Source organism: Anticarsia gemmatalis, chromosome 8, assembly GCF_050436995.1.
Source record: "Anticarsia gemmatalis isolate Benzon Research Colony breed Stoneville strain chromosome 8, ilAntGemm2 primary, whole genome shotgun sequence".
NCBI lineage: Eukaryota > Metazoa > Arthropoda > Insecta > Lepidoptera > Erebidae > Anticarsia > Anticarsia gemmatalis.
Window position 1 is genome coordinate 9,804,666 of NC_134752.1, and position 25,494 is coordinate 9,830,159.

Below are 25,494 nucleotides of genomic sequence, written 5' to 3' on the forward strand. Positions count from 1 at the left end.
TTAACTAGTTCTTGAAAGACTGTGGGAACAGGCACTCTATTGATTGCTTGATTTCGGCTTCGAGAGAAAAAACAGCGAGTAAAAGAGTTGTTCAACTTTTAACATGGAACATTATTTCGCAGGTACATCTATTACACTTTCTAATGATAAAGATACAAATGTGTACAACAGAAGAATGTTTGGCCGACACTCTGGAATGTTATATGGACGAACTGGTCGACAGTTATGATGATTTTGTGAAGAAATCTCTCTGGCTTATCTCTTTGGCGCTGGGTTCACTTGTAATAATGGCTATTTATATGATGAAAGTTCTTACTAATCGATCTGGCGATGGAAGTAGAGGTAGAACCGGAGGTAACAAGCTTTATGTGCACATAAATCGGTAATTAATGAGCGTAGGAACACTTAGTATCGTCGTTAAAAATACTCAGTACAGAAACAGTGTAAAATGTGAGTACTTTAAAATAGAAATACAAAAACGATGACAAAGACGTTTAAACTTGTGTAAGATTATAACATCCCGATTGACTACTAACAGTCAGTGTCATTCTTTTGTTAGTTTCATTGGGTGATGCGGGCACTTTTTAAAGAAGGGCCGGATAACCATAGGTATAGGCACCAGTGATCACTTAATCTCCAAATTCACAAAAAACTACTAAATTCAATTATGCTACGATTACATAGAGAGCTTTTTACATTCAGACACATTTTGTACAACAGTTGTATTCATGTGGTTGAAACACTAGAATGAAAATCCTTGCAGAAATGATATGTTTAAAAATAAATTAAAAACATGTAAACTCTATTTTCTATTTAAAGTAAATTAAATTTCAGACTGAAATTCATTATCTGAGCATGTTGTAAATCATACTAACCCGAGTAGAAAACAAGCATTCTCATTCTGAACTCGAACACTATTTTTTCATGTCAAAGTATGTTTCGTTATTTATTTGTGGAACAAAAAGTTTGCTCATTACCAGAATACTTAATTTTCTGTGGTCAACTTCAGCACCTGATGATGAATTATTATACTTTTGCAACGAGCGCTGTGTAATTCATAACAACTTTCATAATAACGTTGGTATTACAAAGTAATCCGCAGTACACATGGAAGGAAGACAAACAGAATTTCGAGAAACAACGGTTTGTAACTGGTGTAAATGTTTGACTTTGGGAACTTTGTAACCGACCTCGACCTCGCATGAAGTGTTCCCTTTTCTGTCTTGTTTATGAAGGACCTGTTACACGTAAAATATTAGCTTTCGTGGCTGAAATTAGAATAACTAAGAGGTAATAAGAACACGTACAGTCTTATCTTTATATGAGTTACAAGGTGGACGAATTGTAGTCGTAAAGACGACTTTAATTAAAGGACGAGATGAACGAGTAAACCGAGATAAGACTGTATTCAAAAACTTGTAGTATTATAATTACGCATAATGTCAAGAACTCAAGACGTTACTTAACCCTACCTGTTTGACGAAGACAGAGATGCTAGTCTAGGTCTAAACCGCAATAAATTATTGATAAACTAAAATTCATGTTTTAGATGTAGAATTTTAATGATAACCTCTGACTGTAAACCACTATGTCAGGCTATAATTTCGGCTACAGTTGATTTATTAGTTTAATCCATACTCATGTTATAAGTGCAAAAGTCCGTCCATCTGACTGTCTTTGTCACGGTTCAATCGATTTACATTGAATTTAGCATGGAGATAGTTCAAAGCCCTAGGTGAAATTTATGTCGTAAGCTTTGTGAATTGTATGCTGAGGATGAAATTTGATAGTCGAGCGTACCCTAACAATATTTTAGTCTAATAATAATATTTAATTTATCTTTTTATACTTCCACAGCTGTTGCCAGAGGCATTATGGCGACTTCGTCATCGGCTTCGCGAGAAAGCGTCAGTACAAAAGAAATGATGTCAAACAAAAAGAAAAAGAAGGTGAAAAGGGCGTATTCAGTAAATTCGTGTACGAGTCTCACGTGTACCTCGGCTCAGTGTGGCAGAGGTCCCAGCCGGTCCAGCGTCGAGGAGAAGATTATCAGAGAAATCGGATTCTCTACTTGTTCTCAAGTAAATTATTTTTCATACTGTATTGTTACTGTCATTATGTTGTATTATGAAAACCTTAGTCAGCTTACCTCGAGGTAGCCTGTTGGTTCCTCTTTTTTTTTAATTTTGAGAGAGCGCTATGAAACCACCAATTTTGTTAACGATTATATGAATTTGGCTATGCTCATCACTATATTATTTCTTTCAGACTAGTATAGCAAAAAGAGAATGTGAAAAGTGTAACCGTTCAGCTCACAGGCAAGTGTAATTCTTTAAACAATACATTCTAACAGACTATAGCAACCTTAACTTCTTTTTCTCAATTTGATAGAGCCGCTGTTTTTCTATACATTAATGATTTAGCTGCTCGATAATAGAATAGCAAATTGCTTATAGGCCACATCTGTAACCAAAAAAAATCATAACACTCGTAACTTATTAATGAGCTGTGTTCATTTGTTTGATAACACAACTACTACCGTAAGAAACGTCATGTTGATGAGCACTTTCAAGCTAATGAAGACATTCATGTTAATTTTCAGAATTGCGATACCGAGTGCTTATATACCTCCGAACTTGCAGAGGCGAGGTAAGCATGAACACTGCATTATTAAGACTAGACTTCAAAAAAAAACATTTTTTTACTTAAATATTTGGTTTGATTGGACTCCTATTTATGTAAGATTAATAAACAATACAGATATTTTCCTAATTTTTCTTCTTTCTTCCGACCGTTACACCTTGGGAATAAGTACCTACCCCATTTGCAGGGCGGTTTGTCAAAATCTGACTTTTGAGAATATTGGCATTATTGAAAGAAGAAATTACGTTATCAGCGGATACATTACTTAGCGGATTCATTCCTTCTGCGTGTTCCCTACATTTTTTCTCCGACAATTGAATACATTAACACCTTTTTTAACTATTTTCAGCGTCAAATTCTCATCATTGCAATAGGTTGTTGGGATCTCCTACCTCGTGTTGCTCATTGTGCTGCAACGAAGACAAAAAGCGGTGACAACGCCAAAACGTCGTAACGTACTTGTATCAAAAGGCGCTTAGAGCATTTACACACTGAGCCTTTATTTTCTTGTGGACGTGTAAGTTCGAAGGCATCTCATATCTTCTTCATAAAATCTATACAACTTACATTTGTTGAAAAATATATACGCATTTTGTGTAAACGCTCTAGTGAAAAATATGATAACTTGTACGTTTGTCGTAATAGTGTTATTAGGGAAATAATAATTAGATCGATTGCATATATTCATATTGCAGTCCTGGATTTCTTCTTTCCAACATCTTTGAACCTATTTCCCTAGAAACCCTATTATCAAAATGAAACTAAAATGAAAAATATGAGGAATTAGTTGTCTTTAGTGATATTGTTTGAGAACATTACGTGCGCATAGAATGTTATTAGTAACGTATCAAATACTGTAGTGTTAAATTCATAAATTACGTAAAATTATAGTTAATTAATGTGCTTGTTTATATTGTCAAAATAAAGAGCAAATATCTTTATTATTTTTTTGTTTTATTAATTTTATTCATATAAATTAGATTATATTCACACGCCCGCAGGCTGCTAATAGGCTAAAAGAAAGTTCGTTACTTGGTTTCTGCAAAAATGGTACGCTTTCCTCTACGACCAAAAACTTGAACTTTGACTGGCAATGAACCTTTAAGAGTACCATAAAAGTACCTACGGCTTCAAATAATTAAAAAAAAATAAAAGATGTACAATATGGTGTTTGGTTCTGAACTCCAAAGATTTGACAATACCTACATATATAATTAAAAGTTTGTCTAGTTACAAATAGACAAACTTCTACGCATATAAGAAGAGTACTCTGTGCTCCCTATCGGGCGATAAATCAAAACTGAAGAATGAAAACTCAAACAATTCTTGGCTGTTAAAAAAATAAATCATATTGAGCTTTGGTAATAAAAAAGTTATCATAACTCTTTGGTTTCCACACGTTCTGATAAATTAATTGTCAAATATAAATCGTTTTTTATATTTATAGCAAAACGGAATAAAATGTAAAATAGCAATGGAATAAAAAAATGGCAAAGCGGCGAGTCTATTCAGGTAAAAAGTTTTGAAAGAAGGCAGGCATCCTAGAAATCTTAGGCAAAGGCAAAGATAAGTACTCGTGGTAGTACTAGTCTCGCAGAAAATTGCTCAAATTAAGTAGGTAAGTTCTTTTTTGGATTACACAAAATATAATATATACATTATTTTCATACTATCATAACACAACAAAACGACAACTATACTTATACGACTAGTATATTTTAAATCCACAGATTTTAGTATATTAAGTAACAATTACCTTCATATTCATAGCAAAGAAGGAGCTCTCGGATTGGTTATTTTCACTCTAACCTTTAATTTTAGGACAGTATTTACGCGCTCAAGCCAATCGAAAAGCGATGGCCAGGTCCACGAGAACTCCCCCCGCTATGGCGTGCAAATGGGATGAATACGCCGTCGTAGTCCGCGACTTTCTATCAGACTTGTACGATGTCATGAGCGCTAACTATGTGGCCATCGCAACTATATTCTTCGTGGTGCTGATAACCTTCTTCTTGCCAGACATCACACATAGATTTCAAGCAACTAACGAGCTTAAAGATATGAAAAAAGTGTTTGATAAGATGTCGGTAAGAATAGCGTTTCTTGATGCGAGTTATGCTCACTTTCAGCACATAATTCTAGCTTTTGGAATAGTTAGGGGACCAATTTATAAAGTTTTAGTAAAGCTAAGAGGCACAGGGCCTGAACACTGTAATATGTAGGAATGCACTGGGAGTGTGAACTAAAACATGAAAATAGAATATTAAAATTGGTTGAAACTTGTTACTTAATCCGACAATACTATTTATTTATGTTTACAGTGTTAAGAATATAGCTGCATTATAGTGTAGAGTTGCATATTTTATAGTTATAATATTTATAGAATACGCATGGTTGCAGGAAAAAGTAAAGCAAGCTGAAGTAGCATGCCTGACCGTTGCTGACAAGATCTGCTGCCTCCACTGCTCCATGCATGACGATACCACGGAAACTGTTAGTATTAGGTCGATTGCAAATTTTAATATTAGCTAATAATATTAGTAAATAAACCAATACCATAGCAATTACGTCAAATTTCTAAATCGTTCAATTGTTAATAATTTCAGTCGAATGAAGTACGGGACTTATCAGTATGCACCAGCCATTGTGTACGATCAACCCATTCGGAACCGGTCCAAATCGAAAAAAAAGTCGGTCTATTTCGGAAAATATTCTTTCCCAGGGGAAACATATCACACAAGGTTCGAAAATTAATATTTAATATTTTGTAGCACTTGATTAATAAACAGATAACGTAAGACCCTGCGTAGTCTGTGTTCCTGCTGCTGGGTCCTACCGGTAGAGTCATAAATACGACCTATATACTAATTATACAGCCACGAAATTCCTCGTAATACTACCAGTAGAACTAAGAAGTAGGACCACAGTTAAAGCAGGCCTATAACGTGGTGTTCTGTAGTTCTGCTTTTCTTTACAGAAAAAAGAAAACGTAATTAACAAAGGCGGAACCACTGGCACAGATGGGTAGCTTATTTTAGTTTATTTCCTACAATTTTTCTTTGTGAAACTCCTTTGCTGAATCACAAAGCATTCCTTGAAATATATTTTTATATTTTCTTCTGAAATATTTTAAATTTCTCTTTGCCGACAGGAAATCACAATTATGTCGTACGTCTACACAGATTCGTTCGATGCAAAAAAACCAGTGATCATTTCCAGCCAGTGAACTGTTGTGATCGTCCTTTTAAACAATTGCGATTTATACCGTCTGAAAGTTTGATTTATAATAAATTCAATAACATGAGATTTTGTTAGTTTTATTTATATTCAGTATTTGTGCTGTTAATGCAATAATAGCTACAAGCCATAAGCATTCACTCGTTGAGGACACAAACCTATGGCAACACACCGCTAACTTTTCTAAGCTATGTTTGCGCCAAAAGTATAACTATTGGTCTTGAAAGAAAGATGTCCATCTTTCTTTCAAGCAGTTTGCATGTCTGAAATCTTTTCTGTTATACAGGGTGTGGCGTAAATAATGGATAATCCTTTACCAGCGGATAGGCGACTTCCCGACTGATCTAAAAATTAAAATTTACCTCTGGCACAAGTATCATAGTTTTTGAGATTTTGGCCATTTTGTGTGTTTTTTAAGAAAGCGATTTACCCTCTTAGTTTTTGATGCTGTGATCACAAATTAAGGCTTTTTTTTAATCCGTTTTTTGCAAATAAATCCTGAATAAATGTGCTAATAATTTATGTTCTTAAAGTGTTAATAATTTATGTTCTTTGTAATATTTTGGCAATTATCAGTATTAATGCTGCATGTTATACCAATTTAGAATTCTAATAAAATTTAAAAATTATTTATGGCGTGGGCAGTAAAGCCACCATACATTTTTTTTTCACCACAAGTGCTCAAAGTTGCACGAAAGTTGTGAAAGATTATAAAATTTAACTTTGAATGCATAATTTAAATAAAAAACGAGTAGTAATAACAAAACAAGATTGTAGATTCAATAGCACATCTATTCAGGATTTATTTGCAAAAAACGGATTAAAAAAAAGCCTTAATTTGTGATCACAGCATCAAAAACTAAGAGGGTAAATCGCTTTCTTAAAAAACACACAAAATGGCCAAAATCTCAAAAACTATGATACTTGTGCCAGAGGTAAATTTTAATTTTTAGATCAGTCGGGAAGTCGCCCATCCGCTGGTTAAGGATTATCCATTATTTACGCCACACCCTGTATATTACAGATAAATAGGGTACTATTTTTTTATAATTATTTTAAAGATGTTATCTATGATGCTCGAAAAAAGTTTGCCGGGAAACCTAAACACAGTCATAGACGCAAAAACCCATACTTCCTCCATAGCTATGGTTCACTTATATTGACTTATCATATTTGACAGTTCCTTCGATGTTGGGATGTCTCTGAAATTCGGCGTGATGTGATATTTAGTTACTTTTCACGAAAAGTTACAAAAATCTGTAAATAGACCCGACGGGGTCAATTTAGTTATATATAAAATTTACTTGACAAATTGTAAAACGAGCAAAAATGCCCCCAAGACAAAAGCAGCTTAAAAGTATCTGCCTCAATACTATCCTTGTTTTCTCCCTACTATCTTTGATAGGGCATATCATTATTAACTTTTGGGAACGATACGCAGTGAAAAATGAACTAACGGGCCTGAAACAAAATTTAGTTTCATTGAAGGTAACATATGTATTTCATTCAAAAACAAATTTTATTGTGATCCTACATTATGTCGTATTAACTATCGGGTCATTTTGTTTTTTTAGGATACAATTACACATATAGGAAGAGCATACGACACTCTCGACATCGAAATATCAGATCTATTCACAATAATTGAAGAAAAGCAGTCAAGAGACGCTTTTGAGTGTGTACCTCTAGAAGAAATACAAAATCAAAGATGTAAGAACAAATGTACTGTTAATTACGCAACATCAAAAGGTCCTAGCTCTAAAAACGATCCATGTGGAATATCAAGTATGGTCCCAAGCATTGCCGATAAAGTAACAGATACCGCAGGATTTGAACGAGAACATAAAACAACTGGATCAATGGGCAAAGATGAATTTACTAATACAAGAAAACGTCTTAAATCTACTGGGATCAACCCAAATTTTTCGGTATTTTTGAAAGAAACCCGTATGGCTGTAGATGACTAAAATACCTAAGAATTTTATGCTTTAAAATATATATTTGTGAGTACAAAATTTCCCAAAATGTGTGTCAAGTGACTGTCTGTAAACTGTGGTACTATATTTTCCAGATGTTGTTTAAATAAGAAAATCGAAACGACAAATGAAGCTACGTTGACTTTATTGAGTAAATGATTATCAAAATGCAGCACGACATTGTTTTCTTTAAATTATAACTCTTCATTAAGCTTAATAACTAGTCAATATTAATTGACTAATATAGGTTTAGGCTTGATTGGTTTCGGCACACATTGAGTACACATTTTACTTATGTTTTTCACTTGTTCTTGGATAGGTCTTTTTAGTAATGTCTCTACCTCAGCAATTGGCAAATGTGTTCTACGACTCCAGCCCATTTCGTGAGGATCAACGGAATTTGCTAATGCTTCCAAAATTTCTATTTGTCCTTCTACTTTTGGTAGTTCTTGAGAAAAGTCGGATAGTTTCCTTTCCAGGTCGAAGTAGCCATGTTTTATTACGGATAGGTTATTCTGTAACAAAAACCAATTAAAATTTACCAACTTCATTTCGTGGAGTTGAGATCAGCCCATATTGGATAGAAGACAGTAGACAAACAAGTCCAGTTTTCATTTTGGGGTAATATCCGCAAACTGTTTGGTGCTTTAGAATATAAATAAATTACCGCTATATCTTCTATAGTCCTTGTCAAATTGCTCATGTCACATTTCGCTTTACAATTCTGACAATGTTGGTCCAGCATCAAATAGATAATTCCTATTAAACTCGACAATATTAGGAAGCTGGTTACGCTGTTTGCAAAACACCAATGGCGGGGAGGAGGTTGCGATGACCCCGAACGGTTGGGGACTGGAAAATTTGTATAAGAGTGGCCTCTGCCTCTGCGACCCCGCCTTCTATGACAATCCATTTTACTCTATTTTTAAGGTTAATAATGTGGCTCTGTAATAGCCACTTCGACAGCAAAAATAGCTTCTAGATTCACATTTCTTTTAATTTTTTTTGATGATCTTATTTTTTTGGATTTTGTTTAAAAATGTCAATGAGACAGAAACAAATTGGCAGAACTTTGTGCTTTTTTTCCAGCTATTAATATTAAAACCAGCCAGTATTCAAACGCCATCTATGGAGTAAGAGACGAACTACAAAATATAACTGGCTGAATGCCTTACATAAAAAGGCTATGCAGCCTTCGTTCACGATATAAGGCCAGTAAGTTTACTAGTTTTTCTAATAGATGGCGGTACGGGTAGGTCATTATTAATTCTAGTGGTGTTAATTTAAAGTGAATTAATTGTTAAAACAAAGCAAACATTGGCGCCATTCCAGTAGTTAACGGTATAATGGCTTGTGTTAGCTATTAGCTAAGAGTGTCCGTAGCCTGCTTCTGTCCGTATGTTTGATTGACGATTTAAGTCGTGTACAGCGACCGGCTAGCTTGAGCTTGTCGTGCGTGATTGATTGTACTGGACATTTTGTTTGCGTTTAATATCTAGTTTGTCTAGTTGGATATTATTAAGTTTACTTTTAATTATTACGATTTACTTATCACCAGTTTAATTAGGTATCTAAAGCACATTTTGAGGTGTTGTATTTAGCTGCCCATTTGTTATGGAAGGTTTATTTGGCAGTTGTGAAACTTTATTTGGATTCATTCGTACTTGTTTAATTTACACCAAAAAATAAAGTAAAGTATTTTCAATAACAATTCAATTCAGAAGAACACCACTGAATAGTCGTCAAATAAATCACTTTCATTAATTTCTAATTAATGTTCTATTCCCTATTTCAAGTGAAAAGTAACTACTCGTAAGTAAGAAAAAAATGCGTATGCTTAATCCCAAGTTTTTAACTATCACGGTGTTCTATTTTATCAAAATTAGTTTGGCTGTTTTACAGAGAAAGCGTAACAGACAGACTTTCGCATATAATCTACTGACTAATGGCAGTCTATAAATCATAATTTACATTGTGCTATTAGCATTAAAGTATATAGAATTGTAGATAGTATGTGGGTAATAATAATAACTAGCTATCCTTAATAATCATCAATAAGTATAAAACTCTTCCGTTACTGACTTACTGACTGGCTGATAGACAACGCACAGCCGAATCTACTGAGCGTAAAAATGAAGCAAATGAAGATCAAATTTGATATGAAGATTCCTTAAGAAGTATAGAGGAGCACTTAAATATATTTTTGGAATTTCCATTTTCGAAGAAAGCGAAAAGGGGTTAAGAAAATATGAAAGATTAGCATTATAAGTGTTGTGAGATTAGTTAAAACTATTTAAATATACATATATCCGTATGAGTCCTCTCCGCTCCTCTTTACTCAGTGATAAATTTAAAAATATATTTAGTCTTACCGCTAAAGGTAATTGTTTGTCTATCAATCAATACTCAGCACTGGCCATATGATGCAGGGTGAATACATGATCACGAGGTGACGTCAGATAGAATAATAGCGAAGGAAACCTCTACGGAGGTTTTATCTTAACACTTAAGTTAACACGGCATTTTAGCACTCATAGTCCTCGCAATAAGGTTAATTTTGCTTTTGTCATTTTAAAACTTAGTACATTACGTTTGAATACATTAATAATAAATTATTATAAGGTTAGTTTAAAAAGTTATTTTCATACTGGTCCATGCTAGTTCTCGCGTCAGGAGTGTTATATTTGTTCTGAAAGTACATAACCTGATCAAATTCGATCATAGAAATATATTTATAGCTAAGGTAGATATTATAATGAATCATATCACCGGTTACTGTTATTAAGGTAAAACTGCTCGCGTTTATAGGATTCAATGTATTTTTAACCATTCAAGTACATTTATACACACGAGTACATACTTCATGAAAACAGAAGGATAATTTAGTGTTGTATAAATTCAAGAGTTTGGTCATCATTGTCATGACCTTTGGAATGCCCCTTTTTTTCTTAGCATATTTATTAGGAGCTCACTGCTGCTCCATTCCTTCCAAATCATCTTATCCTGCAAGTCCTGACCAGTCATTTTAAAGTAGGCCTGGTCGTCCCACCACTACCTTTTGGGTCTGCCGCGTTTGAAAGGATCTGGTCACTTCTGTGCACTGTTTTTTTCTTCTGTACTATCTGACTGCGGATCAAAGATATCGCCTTCCCAATTTTTCATCTCATGTGATCTCCTGCTATTATAATCCTACGAAACTGATTGGATTCGTCAGTTTTAAAGTTAAAGACAATTTATCTGCTAGATGAAGAACAGACCGGTAGGAAAACTGAGAAAATATCATCTGATAAGCCTTCTAATACTTGTCTAGAAGGAGTAAAAGTGGGCCAGAATCTTCTAAATGAATTGATCTGCGTAATCAGCTTCATCTAGGTAGATACATAAGTACTCATACTAACTGACCGTTTATAAATGGCTGAATGAAAATTGAAGTTAAATGAATGGCAGTCCTTGTGTTTCGACCATAAAGAATTCATTATTTATTACCGTACGTGCACGTGCTTATCGAGTTTATACTGAAATTAGATGGAGAAATAAAGACGAATAAATAAGTAACTTATTATAATATTAGACCTATTTATAAATGAAATAGAATTTATGTTTAATTGTATTTGTTGTAGTGCAAATTATTCTAATTGCATTAAAACACGTCATCATTTTAACCATGTAAGTTTGTGATTTCACGATTTTAAAAGTTGCTTACTCGTATTTCAGAATTTTATATTATGTTATTAACGATCTAAAAGTTCTGTATTGTTATTCTACGTGTAGGTACGGTCTTAACCACTACAAATCTATATTATCTCAATTCTAGTAAAGTACTCGAACATACAGCCTCTAGAAAACCTATAAGGAAATAGAGCCTAGTTCACTAACTTCTGAGAAATGTACAAGTAAGAATTTAAGTTACCTATGTTAGACACTCAAACCACATTTGTACAGAGCCTCCCAGACTCCTTTACCTCGGATCACTTGGTAAGTTGCCGGTTGCCGCCATTTCGACGACGCGACAAACAGAGAAGATGCATCTTGCTGCCTCTTTCGCTCTCATTGTATTCCCTACTTGGTTTTCGTTTTACATTTCGAGCTTTTAGTGAAGGGCCAGGTGTTTGTCGATGAATTAAGTTATTCCGGTTTACCCCAACAGGTGATAGAGGTGACACGTGATTTTGAAAGTAATAATGATAATTGAGTAGTATTCAGTAGCAATATCAACTTATTCAGGTTATTGCTAGTTTCAGAAGAAAATCTTTTACGTAGATACCTATTGGAATTAAGATATTATAGAAGCACAAATTCTGAGAAAAGTTAGTAAGCCCTTCTAGTTACCTGTACTTTTAACCTTAGCATTTGGCACAAAACGTGGCCAGCCATAAAATCGTGTAAATGTATTTCTTTGCAGGCTACTGGGTTTAACGAATAAACTATGATTTTTTGTAAGAGAGCGGTAATTAAAATTAATTTTATCACAGCTCTGAGTGGCTGTGAGAATCTTATTAGATTGAAATGGAAATATCGATAAGGAGGGCGCAGGCCTAGGTCGTGGTCGCGGTGCTCGCGTACCGGCCGGCATGGCGCGATCGCGGCAGCGGCGGCGCGGCGCACTGCATGATGTCATTCATCAGCACACACTGACACACTCACACATCGGACTCCGTGTGACTTGGTCGTGTCGTGTTGACCCGCGCGCCTGTTTACATTCTGTACACAGTGACTCCACGGCGAACACCCGTGTCTGTGATTTAATTTATTATTTATATTAGCTAGTTGTTAGATAGTTCAAACTCAAACATGGCCAACAACAGGGCTGCCAAATCAGGATTTGCCGCCGAGGCTCAGAGAAAGGTAAGTTTTGAACTTAGATTCTGATGCTGAGTTATAAGCCGACCACGTTTAGATGTATGTATTTTGTTAAATAGTGTGATGTGGGAGTGGCTCTCCGTAAATAGGTCGCGTTGCATGGCTAGATTATTGATTGGGGATGCTGGGAGCTTCCAGAACTGTGTTACAAGGACTCAACCGTGACCTACTTTTGGGAACAGATGGTGTGACCTCTTTACTTGAGCCATGAGAACCAGATGTTCTGAAATATTGAGTACCTAGCTCATGTGTCTAAGTGCGAACATCTGAATATTATTATACAAGTACATTCTAAGTTGAATCATTTATTGAATTAGAACTGATTGTACCTTACATAAATATTATTGTAGTAATGTTACGTTTGTTATACCTTATAACGTGTGAGGACCTTTGTATAGAAATATCTATTCAAACTCCAAAGCAAGTTAGAAACGTCAATAACCTAACGGTCACTATTTGATTAAGCATCTATTGAATATTTGAATGTAACCGAAGCCACGGGCATCTGCAACGAAGCCGGTTAAATCCAGGCAAAGGTATTTAATATAATGCACGTGGTAGATGCTTAAACGATCGACTAAACAGGTTCAGACGGAGAAAATCGATCGTGGACTTAGAAATTCACTTATTTGATAACAGTGCCATGTTACTTATGAAATAAGAAGTTATCAGTTGTCAATATTAATCGTTTAATCAATGCTAACTTAAATACCACTTGCCGTATTTTTTTTTCTTTGAATTTTCTATTGAATTCCGGTGATGACGGTAGGCTGCTAACTTCTATTGTTTCTAATCTTGGTTGTTTGCTACTTCTACTTTTCCTTAATTCGTATCAAAGAACTATTATTATTCTCCTACGGCCCTCATATTTAACTTTACTACGTTAATCCGTAGCTCGAATTCTATTTTTATTTTCGTCTCTAAAGTTTTAAAGTCATTTGCAATACAAATCATTCTCTTATTTGAACAGTTTTTTGTGCCGCTGAATTAAGTGAGTGCCTAAAAAACTGTCTGATAAATAAAACTAAGTTTTCTTTGTAAAAACCTTGCTTTTTTACTAAGGAGCATCACAACAAAAGTATTTATTGTCAGTTATCTGCATTCCAAAGAAAATTCGAGGTAAATGCCATGTATAACATACGAATGGCGCATTTTAGCATATAAATAAAGTAAGGTATCGTCAACGCTTTACATGTTTGCATTGAGACAAGGTTAGAGATGATGATTCATGCTCTGTCTTATAAAATTATCTAAAAGTTATTAATTTGGTAACCTATCACCTTTTCCGTTGATATTATTGTCCACGGATTGTGTAATTTCATTCCCGCAGTTCACTGTTCTGTGATATTCATGGGAATTGTGTAATGCGGTTTAGCGATTATGTAGGTTTCAGGATGTTGATAAATATAATCACTAAGCCAAATTTAAATACCCTTTAAAGAATCTAGGACATAATTTATATGAATTGTGTGAGTATTTTACAAACACTCGTCACAATAAACAGAATTCCTTACATGCACGTCAAAATATCTTTACAATTCCTAAGCGGTCATTGCACTAGTACTTAGGTACGCTCTAGCGACCAAGCCTACAGGACTGTCATGTCTTGAAAATCACATAAATATTAATCACTTTAAAGCACATCTTCAAGTTTAAATTCGTGAGAAGTACCGTTAACACAGTACTCCATCACATTCCGTTACTTTAAAAATAAATTTAAAAAACGTTATGGTCTCGTAATTGTCAGGACACCTTTCTTCCTGCCAGCAGTCGTACCTGCTTTGCATGTAGGTCAAGGAGGATCACTTAAAACAGCTTTTACAACCGGTTCCGATGCATTTTTTGTATGAGCCCTTAACCGCACGCGCAGGTGGCAATACTATGGAAGATTTTCTATGAAATATAATGTTAGTGGTATGGAAAATAGTGGTGCAGCTATTTACATAGAGCTACGTGTAGCTATGCACCTTATCAGTGGACTAAGTATGCAGGTCAAACGGATGGACGTTCAAATGTATTAGTTACTCTCTTCTAATTATGGACGGTACCGTTCCTTACAATACTTACCACAAATCTAAATTAACTGGCTCTGTTTAGTATTATATTAAATTAAATATAACTATATCAACGTTCATATGTTCCGATCAACAAATGATGTAATGCTGTTAAGCCACAAAACTTTTGTGTATAAACAAGTAATCCTCACAAATAGAACGGAACAGATGTTCAATTAGTTCAAAAGAATTTATTTCATACTAATTCACCGAGACGGTGACTCATATAAGGCTCGGTTGTGTTACAACACCGAACACACCTTATAAGGTATAAGGCCTTTACACAGGATTCATTTATATGGCTTAAACGCAGACTTTCAACCGGCCATATGTTCGAGATTGACACTTGACCAAATTTCTCTTTGGTGGATAATAAATGGAATACTATTTGCTTGCTCGAATAGTTGATGTTGTGCAATTTAATATACTTACGTAGATTAACAAAAACTTAAAGATCACATTACTATTTGTGTGGCCTGACTGTAATTTAATACTTTGAAATAGTGTTTCACTACCTAGCGTTATTTTATTTATGGTTACGAACTGCGTCGCTTGCTCGGTGTTATTTTGTTCAACCAATTTACACAATTATTTCTTCATTACCTGGGTATATTCTGTCACTCTGAGGAAAATATCGGGAACGACTATTTGTCATCCCATCAATATATTATCCTCATTCCTCAGTCATTCTCATTTGTAACTTTTCCTTAATAAATCTTCAGGTGCACTTGAAATTATTCCCATTTCTGCAAATCAATACTGGTTGCATTGCATTGACCGCGTCTGAGAGCCGACCTCGCGCTGCGACCCCATTCCTGTCTCCTTACTAGTCGATGTTGGAGTCATTGTTGACGATACTGGCCACAAGGCTGACCGTATTTTTATACAGTTTACCTTAATTTGTATGACAACAAATAACATTACCATAGATGTGTTAGTATTGTGGGATGACCACGCCTGCTATCTGATGGCCCGTATTTTACTAAACCAGAAAACTAACAATAGAGTCCATAGCCAAGACGGGGAGCATTGAGAAAAAGTACTATATCTACTGCTGCTACTGCTTACTTTTGAGATAAGTTTGCATTTAGTTTGTCTTATTTTAGTTTATTTGAGACTTGGTTTCAGGAGACTAACTCCATTAATTACTAAGAGAATGTTTCCATCTTCGTTTTCTGTTCAATGATTATGAATTGTGTCGCTCATTTCCTTAATAACATCATCATCACATTTGCAACTATCGTCTGACGTAATTACAACGTGCTCCTTGCTCAAAAGCCTGAAGCCGTTGACATTGAATCATAGTTATTTATGGCACAAACGTTTTTGTTACCGATCCGTGTATGGTCGTATGGCGATTAGCTGTGAATGAACGCTTTAATATCATTACATCTGTACTGATATTTGCAATCTTATCCATGGGCATGACGACCTCTTTACACATCTGCCCATGATTGATGTTTATGGCGACGTAATTAATCTTTTATTCAAACTTAAACGTGCTAATGTTGCTCTATAATTAAACCTATTTACCAAAAGTACACCCTCTACTGTTGATCTAGGGTTTTTAGAACCGCATATTTAATGTTTGTTTTTGATGAAATGCACTAAGTTATATACTTAACTAGCTGACCCGCGCAACTTCGCTTGCGTCACCTAGGAGAATGAGTCAAAATTTTCCCCGTTTTTGTAACATTTTTCGTTGCTACTCCGCTCCTTACGACCGTAGCGTGATGTTATATAGCCTATAGCCTTCCTCGATAAATAGGCTATCTAACACTGAAAAAATATTTTAAATCGGACCAGTAGTTCCCGAGATTAGCGCGTTCAAACAAACAAACAAACAAACAATCAAACAAACAAACAAACTCTTCAGCTTTATAATATTAGTATAGATAATAGACCCCGAGTTCACATTACTCATCTATTTAAATAAATTCAATCAACAAGTTTGATAGTTTTCGAAGCTATCTAACCAACCTAATTCCTTCAGCGACCTTTGCTTCACTTTGATAATGGCGTTAACGAGCAATGTAGTTAATCAATTAAATATTTAATGAGTGCCGTATCAAAATAACGAATATACATTGTACCAAGCACTTCAAATTAAACATAGAATGAAATAAAAAATGGCCGTAGCAACAAAAGAACCGTTAACCGAAAAAGCGATGTTACCAAAATAGCATCAGGTGCAACAAAATGGTTCAAACAGGACATGGCTAACAAGAAACTACTTCCTCCACCTTCGAACACAAATTAGATAACGCTTTAGAATATTAATGAAAGGGACAGGTTTCTATCGGTACGTACCATCTAATTAGAATTAAAATTCAGGAACCAAAAAAGGACACTTCGCTTTTACTTCCAAGAACAACCCGAGAAAGAATTCTTGGAAAACTTCTTCCCTGTTCAAAGTTTAAACATCTCTCAAAGCTGGTTGTGACTGACCATGCTTTTAGTTTTTTTTACTGTTACCAACGTCTGACATACCGGACTCTGAGTCACGTTTGAATCCTTACTTGATTGCGTCATCGTGCGCATGAGTTGTTTTGGGTGGCCTACTACGTATTGTAATATTGTTACGGGAATGTTCTATTATATCATTGTGCTTCTTAATAATTTATTGGTACAATTATGGGCTAGGACGAAACCGATGATACTTTAGTGGAATTTATGAGCAACCTCTATAAATATATTTTGATTATTTGTTTGTTTCTGACTAATTTGTTGATTCAGTGAATACCAAGGATTTAGACGTATTTTGAACTGAATAACATTTCGATGATTAAGCTACATTAGCGGTGTTTTGCTAAAGTGATGAGCGAATCATTATAATGACTAGGTATATTTCTTACTAATTAATTGAATCAACAAAAGCGTCATAAAGTAATACCAATCATCTTGAGGCTCTTGAATTTTGTTGGTTGCTTTCCGACTCTACTTTAATTTATTTGATGTTTTTATTATATTCATTGTTCCTCCTAGAATAAAAACACCGTTGAATATAAATTTCATCAGATCATTGACCTTCTATTCTTCGAATTCTATCATAGGAGAGACTCTTATTGTTATCCTTATAATGGTAAAAGGATAACAATACTGGTCTTTGTTTTTCTTAAATATAAATTAATGTTTTGGTTCATTCAAATTTCTAATTTGGTATTGGTATATTTTTAGTTTGATCAATATTTTTGTCGTTTGGGCGATTATCCGCTTACACGGCGCAGTTTTTATCTTTTTTTATCGGGATCGAATGCTAATGTTCTCACACACGTCAAACAATAGTAGCCTATTATACTCGTGTCCTTAGAGACAAAAATAATAGGCAAAGAGGCCGCAGAAATTAAGGACGACTTGTTCCACGAGTCAACCTACTGATGCTTCATTATAGTCACGGAGACAGTACTATCATATACTTTCTGTAATGTACGTGACTTGTTTGAAATATTTCCACCATAATACGGTCAAATGATAAGTGTTACGACAGTGGGCACCTCGATAATTCCAATGTATTGTTACGACATTCATTCTGACATTCCTATGGTTGAATTGTGACTAATCAATTTTAATTATTATCTATTCAATAATATATTATTCTCTTGGAGTATCTCTCGTTAGGTATAAACATTCCATGAATATTCTAAAAGATTCTACAGATTCTCTCTACAATATTTTCTCTAAGCACATTTATTTAACCGCCTTTAAAATTGTTTAACGAGCGGTGTAAAAATTCGTTGGTTTGGAAATAAGTGGTCATCCAAAAATAGATTTTGGCTCGAGCCTATTTCGAGGAAAAAACGCAGTGGCAACAAGGACCTAATTAGTAAACGTTTTGAGTGTTTAAGCGCTAATAACAGCATCGTAATTGATTTAGAGACAGCTATAACGCGATAATAAAAGAGTGAAAAACAACGCAAATAAAGGAAAATTAGCTTGAGGTGAACATTGACGCAAGTTGCTATGTAAATAATAATGTCATTTATATAAATACAATAACACATAATTTTAGTATTCTGACCTACTTAGTATGTTTTTTAATTAAATCACTACAAGGTATGTTCCCGACAATGAGCAATTCACTGACGTTCGTTTATTGAAAATATAACTTGACCAACAGGAAAACAAATACACGTAGTTTCGTAGAACGGTTAATGAGAAACATAGTAACATATATTATTATTGTTTTATTTATAGGTATTTTATAATTAATAAGGTCATGTTATTTGACTCAATGAAGAATTCCAGAAATTTTGACTTTTTTAATAAACTACGTAAGTAGTAACTTAGTCTGTCAATGACGACTATTAAGGAAAATACTTGCTTTAAAAAGGATAATTTAACAATAATTCAATTTATTTCGGTATTTATCACCAAATATCCTCTCTAATTTAGAAACTGATTAAAATCAAATTTGTGGTTTACATTTATTATCCTGAGACTAATCACGTATAAAAAAGAGACAGCATGTTTATTGAAATAATATTAATTTAAGTGACCGTTAGTTCAGAACTTATCATTGGTAATTAAATTGTACACAAACACACAAGAGACTGGCTACTGAGTTGAAACAACGTGCTAATAATGAGCTATATACGTATATATTCGCTCATTTCTTATCAACTACGACCTTGAGCTCTACGTTTGTGTTATATTCGCTGAATGCATACAGTCCGTGATTTCCCGTTTGCTTAACACAACTGGGTATTCAGGTCACGTTTAACCATGAAATAAAATATGAGATTTTGTCGTGCCGTGTATATTTTTTGGCTGTAAATGAAGTCGACTAGCTCCTAGACTATTTAATTCGATTGTGCGTATTAAATACTGTATCGTATACGCCGTTCGTTTCAAAGTAAAGCAGGTCTGATTTAGCATGCACCACGCGAAGTGCTGCCTTTTGACCTATTAATTATAACTAGCGATGAGCTAGATAGCGCTAACCTAATTTTCTGAGAGCGGGTAGGATATTGAAACTGTAAAATGTCAAGAATATACTGAAGTACATAAACTTTTCTATTAGAACATCTGAACTATATCATGGTTTACTTCATCAGCCAAAATTTTTGTTTGATTTTACTTTTATAATATTTAAATTAAGTAAGTATATACTGTTTCCGTAGACATTTTCAAAGCGGAACGTCTTTTGCAAAAGTATCAAAAAATTAGCCTGTTATCTTTAATATGTGGTATAGTAAACGATGTCAAGGATCCGTTAATGATCTCCATGAATATTCAAAACTAAATAAAATGCACTTCAGCTTTATATCTAGGTTATCAGTTAGAGTATGACAAGCGTTAACTGTTGTTTGTTTAGTTTGTTTTATAATATACATAACGTGGACATTTCAAACGTCCCGCCTGTAACGATGTGATAAGTGCATTGTTAACCTTTTGACCGTTATGAGTCGATGATAGACTTAACGTCGATGTAATTTCTAGTCTTACAACCTAAAGAACCTTAAAAATATTTAAGCATCTGGATGCTGCCTATCAAACGCCAAAAGGTAAACTTAGCTAAAGTTGAACCTCGACATGAAGCCAAACCAACATGAAATTTAAGGGTAGTCTTAACTTTTTGATATTTGATTTGGGTATGTTAAAAAATTTAGGGCCAGTGAAGGGTTAGGCATAGATGTGGATAACCTGCACGAAAGATTAAGTGACACCAAATTTATGAAACCCTCTGCCAAATTCCACCGGCTATAGTAACCAATACTTTTTCAAGAGCGGTGAAATCGGGGTGTGCTAATTTAAGAAGTAGGTAAGTCAGTCTTAAAAATCTCCCTCTGAATACTTACTTGAAAGGGTGTTTAGTTGTATTATAACCTAATGAGATAGTTCAGCGTATTCGAATTTTTCAGGCTTCATGTCGAATGTTATTATTACTTAGCCTAGCAGATCGATGTTTCCGCGCAGATACATAGATTGAACTGGGAGAGTTCGGTGATAAATTATGTTTGTTGTTGATTTTATATTGCGTATTATTTTATCGTCTCTAATTAATTACTTCAATACTTATTAAGAAAACAGTAAGACTATGCTTCATATTATATAGAGAGATGGAAAATGGCTTTCGTTTGTTAATTTAATATAGACATTAAAACTTCAAATTAAACGTAATCAAAACACGAAACTGGTTATTCTGTAGTAAATACAACTTAAATGCATTTCTTTTAAAATATTGGTTGCTGACGTGAAAGGTGCCATACTTCGCATATTGCTGTGCAAAACTGGGTTATTGGCGATATTCGTGGAAAATAAAGTAAACGATCTCTTATGTTGTGCAGTTTACAATTTATTCGAAACATTTATGGTCGTCTTTACCGGACAGATGTACAGTTTCAATCCTGACCTCAACACGCAAATTGATTTTTAACTTTACACCTTATTCGATTGCAGTAAAAATGATTTTTAAATTGCAAATAACACAGGTTTAAATGCGTTTTATTGTGCATTTGTAAATAACTTTTAACAAGCAACAATGGCGCCTCAAATGCTTTAAAATTAGTATGTAAAGTTTAATCACTTTGACGAATTGATTTGCGCTTAACTGCATTTTCCAGTGAGTACCTGGAACCAGTTTGTTTTGAATACTCATTTTCGCCAAATACTGACTTTTGTAGGAATTCTTGGCACGAAACAGTGGAACATACTTTACGTAATTATAGAGGGCAAACGCACGCAAGCCTATAACTAAATCATATTTACGTTAAAATCTATGCTGTATCAGTCCCAAACATTGACCCGTCGTATACAGGAAGCCTTCCGTTTCGCGTGTTCATTCGTCGTTACTGCTTACCCTTCTAGACACAAGTGGATCGATTTTAATAAGGAGAGCCATCGTAAACATTGCGACAAACAAAGGAGTGTCGCCAACGATCCACGCATCAAATTCCATTAAGTTCTGCAGCAATAAAATGTAACGCCCTGTATAACTTAATGTCTGTTTTCACGATACACTTTATAGCCTTAGACGCACAGTTTTATTATTGGTATAAAAACTTAAAAACATGATTGGTGCATCTGCGACAATTCGAAATTGAATACTTTGGAGAAATCGATCTTGTGAAAACTATGTGTGACAAAGACGGAGTACGCGTTCTTCTCAAATTTCTTTAGTAACATATCTTCTGTCCTTGTTTCCAGATCAACAGCAAGTACAGCGAGGAGCTTGCGCAGGAGTGCTTGGAATGGGTGCACGCGATCACCGGCGAGCCCGTCAACACCTCGGGCGACATGGACAACTTCTATGAAGTGCTGAAAGACGGCACTCTTCTGTGCAAGTGAGTTATTATCAACTTAATTTACCCCCGGTTTCGGAGTACATTTAACGGTAGTTTGTCTATTCAATAGCGTTTTTTCTATATGAGTTTTAACGCTATTGAATAGATAAACTACCGCTTAATGTACCTTAGAAACCGGGGGTCAGTCCTTCAAAGATGATATTGTACAATCAAATTGAATGTCATTCTGTCTACCTACTCAGCCTACTTCTACCTCTGTGAAGATTTCCTCTCATTACGCCACTTTCTTCTTATTTATTCTCCCTAATTAAATTCTATTATTCAAAGTGTTACTACTAGCCAAGAAGATTCTTGATAAGTTGGGTAACTCCAGCATTGAATCAGCAGGATGTATGTCATGTAAATAATATTCAAATGTGCTCTTGTAACCACCGCAATGAGTAGCTCAATTGGCATTAGATTAATCGACACGTCATATATCACTTATGTTTGAACTCTTATTCGTATCATGTTTACTTACGTGGTAAAACCCACAAGAATTTACATATGCAAGACTCTACTCTCTTATATTTAGCCAATCGATCTAAAATCGGTTTTATGGTAGTTTTGGAAAATCAGATTTTCAACCATCCGACCTCGGAATGTATTTTCCTTATACAAATTTTGCTACATGCGAGGTTCACAAGTTTCAGTTACTGTATAATGCTATGTCTTTTTCACAGCAAAAAATATGTCGCTTTCGTGTACGTACATACTACCGGCTACGATTCTGAGACTAGACAACCCAAACATATTGGCGTAAGGTGCACAAAGCACTTATTAAATTTCTCTGTTCTGTGATTTCTAGACTGGTGAACAACATCCAACCAAGCATGGTGAAGAAGATCAACGAGTCCAAAATGGCTTTCAAGTGCATGGAGAACATCAACGCTTTCCTGGAAGCCGCCAAGAACCTCGGAGTCCCCGCCCAGGAGACCTTCCAGACCGTTGATCTGTGGGAGAGGCAGAACCTCAACTCTGTCGTCATCTGCCTGCAGTCACTCGGCAGGAAGGTAATGTTTCAAACACAATTTCGTTGAGTACAGCAATTTTGAAGACTTTCAAACAATTATAAAATACGATTCGAAAAAATCGAGATAATTTTTATCTGGTTTTATGCCTAAAAATTTCCGTGACGTTACGTCCTCTCAAAGCCTACTAAAGCTCATAATAATCCTTGATTAGGATGCAAAGCATTTAGTTACGTTTACGTTACGTGGCATAAATTGCAATCATACTTATCTGATGGGAATTTAAGCTGTTCATAAAGCAGAATTTTAGAAATTACCTTTTCTTGTTCTTCTGCGCCTAACCCTGTTTTTGTTAATAGTAATGCATACGGATTTGATGTGGTACCAAACTCATATTTTGTTTATTTTGCCCCGAGTTCAAAATAATACATTTTTAACAGAGAATATTATTTTCTTGACTTACTATTTTATCACTGCTCTCCCATTTATCTTCTAACCGTTTGTTCAACAATAGAGAATAAATAACGCATGCTTCGTATTTATTAGTCACGACTCACGACGTAATAAACATAAAATAGAATATGCAGCCGGCGTTTTAAAACTGTACAAATATGTTATGTTAATCTCACTTGAAAGTTTGTCTGGTTTCCACACCAACTATCATGATGATGCATTTAAAATATATGCTCCATTACTAAGGTCTTATGGTAAAAGTTTGGTCTACTTTCAACCTACTTTGCAGAATAATAATATAGATGATTTAGATGAATATTTTACCCTGTATTTTGATTATTCCAGGCTGGCAACTACGGAAAGCCTTCCATAGGACCAAAGGAATCTGAGAAGAACGTACGAAACTTCTCAGAGGAGCAGCTACGAGCTGGTCAGGGAGTCATCTCACTGCAGTACGGCTCCAACAAGGGCGCCAACCAGAGCGGCATCAACTTCGGCAACACGAGGCACATGTAAACTTAACAGCCATAACACCTGCATGTATACCGTACGCTGAATCATAGGGATGATTCTTTACGAAGAGGCCAAATTTTCGACTTGTGGAGTCCAAATGAATCAATTGTAGTATTAAGGCAAGCTCGCACCTTTGACGAGACAGCAGGACATTACGTACCGGTTCGACGAACCATCTCAGCAATGATAGTCAATCGTCGATCCTACAATCCCCTACTGTCTTATCCTCGCGTGGTCGTCGCACTTTAAAGCTTGACTGATGAACAGAGCTCTTCAAAATTACATAATGTAAGTTTACATTTCACTTAGTACTAAAATTTCTCTTTACTGAATGTCATCCCTAGAAACACAAATAATAAATATGCATAGTACTGTACTTATTAGATTCAAATGACTTAATGTTAGAATAGAAGGACCATTCCTTATAAAAATGTTGTTAAGAATCTCTATTTTGGCTCTATCTACTTCTCAAATTATAGCATTTATGTGACAAAATCATTCCGTAGTCATTCCAGATTATTGTGCCGTTTGAAATACAATTTATTTATAATATTTGATAAGTTTAAGTCAGTTAGCATTTGAAAATAACTGTTGTTCTAAGTTTTATAAAGTATATTTTTTGGTTTTGCTTTTATTATGATACATGTGCCAACATACACACAATGACGTTCTTTATTAATACAAAAATGTTATACAGTACAATTATTAGAATTATAAATTCTTTTATAATAATACTTGTGCCTTCGAACTCCATAGGAGTTATGAGACTATGTTTTAAAGGTGTCTAACAAAATATATATAATCGCTTTTGACTTATCAGGGTTTCCTTCTATTTTGTTTATTATTTATTAAAATGTGAAATTAATCATTCCATATATATATTTAGTCTGTTAGTACACACTGTGATTAATGATTTATATAAACATTCTATACCTATATTTTCGTATAGTTATGTACGTACGTATATATATTTGACGTGACGCGTAATTCTAGTTGTGTAAGTTTCATAAAGTACTTACTGCTTTATGGAAGTACGTAGAATAATAAAAATTAAGTAATCTAATTGTAGTTTTATTCTTATTTCTTTCCTTTGACTCCATACTATTAAAACGGGCTATTTTTAGATTCCTTTAATTGACCGATCACGCCAGAGCAGACATCTAATTGTTTTGAACCGACTATCCTCTATTTATGTAGCTATTTAAGGCACAGACAAGAAAAGTAGTCAGACCGGACGTATCGTTGATATTATACAACCATTATCTTACTGACAAACGAGACTTAATTTACATCAAAGCTATAAGACCTCGTTTCGTATAATTATACGAGTGAGATTGAGGTCATCAGAAGGTACTTAACTAGGTATGCTTTCCACAAGAAACGGACTAGGCATCTGTTAACTACTCGGTTAATGTTTTCCATACCTATTTTGTAAGCGACATTACGGAATACGCCATCTAGTTGAATAGTAGGAACTAAAATTAATTAATTACAAAATAAATAC

General features: G+C 34.7%; 4 protein-coding genes across 4 annotated transcripts; 3 read left to right on the forward strand and 1 right to left on the reverse strand.

Moving 5' to 3' along the window:
• Positions 1–132: 132 nt before the first annotated feature.
• LOC142975133 (uncharacterized) lies at positions 133–3,239 on the forward strand. The gene is made up of 5 exons (XM_076117827.1): positions 133–354; positions 1,858–2,081; positions 2,269–2,318; positions 2,603–2,649; positions 2,993–3,239. Exons 1-5 carry the CDS (start codon positions 144–146, stop codon positions 3,076–3,078), a joined length of 618 nt encoding a protein of 205 aa, XP_075973942.1. The 5' UTR covers positions 133–143; the 3' UTR covers positions 3,079–3,239.
• An 809-nt stretch (positions 3,240–4,048) lies between these two features.
• LOC142974908 (uncharacterized) lies at positions 4,049–5,869 on the forward strand. Its single transcript, XM_076117478.1, has 5 exons — positions 4,049–4,261; positions 4,465–4,730; positions 5,044–5,136; positions 5,250–5,384; positions 5,795–5,869. The coding sequence occupies exons 2-5, from the start codon at positions 4,500–4,502 to the stop codon at positions 5,867–5,869; spliced, it is 534 nt and encodes a 177-aa protein (XP_075973593.1). The 5' UTR covers positions 4,049–4,261; positions 4,465–4,499.
• Positions 5,870–7,981: 2,112 nt separating this feature from the next.
• LOC142975027 (uncharacterized) lies at positions 7,982–8,884 on the reverse strand. Its single transcript, XM_076117662.1, has 2 exons — positions 8,524–8,884; positions 7,982–8,371 (listed from the first exon to the last, which is right to left on the reverse strand). Exons 1-2 carry the CDS (start codon positions 8,767–8,769, stop codon positions 8,087–8,089), a joined length of 531 nt encoding a protein of 176 aa, XP_075973777.1. The 5' UTR covers positions 8,770–8,884; the 3' UTR covers positions 7,982–8,086.
• Positions 8,885–12,478: 3,594 nt separating this feature from the next.
• On the forward strand, positions 12,479–25,053 carry Chd64 (transgelin calponin-3). The gene is made up of 4 exons (XM_076117661.1): positions 12,479–12,701; positions 21,917–22,053; positions 22,862–23,066; positions 23,823–25,053. Exons 1-4 carry the CDS (start codon positions 12,648–12,650, stop codon positions 23,991–23,993), a joined length of 567 nt encoding a protein of 188 aa, XP_075973776.1. The 5' UTR covers positions 12,479–12,647; the 3' UTR covers positions 23,994–25,053.
• The last annotated feature ends 441 nt before the right edge of the window (positions 25,054–25,494 follow it).

Bases quoted from the DNA above. Each gene is read 5' to 3' on its own strand.
- LOC142975133 (XM_076117827.1), top strand. From the start codon at position 144: ATGATAAAGATACAAATGTGTACAACAGAAGAATGTTTGGCCGACACT. The intron at 2,082-2,268 runs GTAAATTATTTT...TATTTCTTTCAG, and splicing joins GATTCTCTACTTGTTCTCAA to ACTAGTATAGCAAAAAGAGA. The intron at 2,650-2,992 runs GTAAGCATGAAC...AACTATTTTCAG, and splicing joins TCCGAACTTGCAGAGGCGAG to CGTCAAATTCTCATCATTGC.
- LOC142975027 (XM_076117662.1), bottom strand. From the start codon at position 8,769: ATGGATTGTCATAGAAGGCGGGGTCGCAGAGGCAGAGGCCACTCTTAT. The intron at 8,372-8,523 runs GTAATTTATTTA...TTTTTGTTACAG, and splicing joins GGACTATAGAAGATATAGCG to AATAACCTATCCGTAATAAA.
- LOC142974908 (XM_076117478.1), top strand. From the start codon at position 4,500: ATGGCCAGGTCCACGAGAACTCCCCCCGCTATGGCGTGCAAATGGGAT. The intron at 5,137-5,249 runs GTTAGTATTAGG...TAATAATTTCAG, and splicing joins ATGACGATACCACGGAAACT to TCGAATGAAGTACGGGACTT. The intron at 5,385-5,794 runs GTTCGAAAATTA...CTTTGCCGACAG, and splicing joins GGGGAAACATATCACACAAG to GAAATCACAATTATGTCGTA.
- Chd64 (XM_076117661.1), top strand. From the start codon at position 12,648: ATGGCCAACAACAGGGCTGCCAAATCAGGATTTGCCGCCGAGGCTCAG. The intron at 12,702-21,916 runs GTAAGTTTTGAA...CCTTGTTTCCAG, and splicing joins CCGCCGAGGCTCAGAGAAAG to ATCAACAGCAAGTACAGCGA. The intron at 22,054-22,861 runs GTGAGTTATTAT...TGTGATTTCTAG, and splicing joins GACGGCACTCTTCTGTGCAA to ACTGGTGAACAACATCCAAC.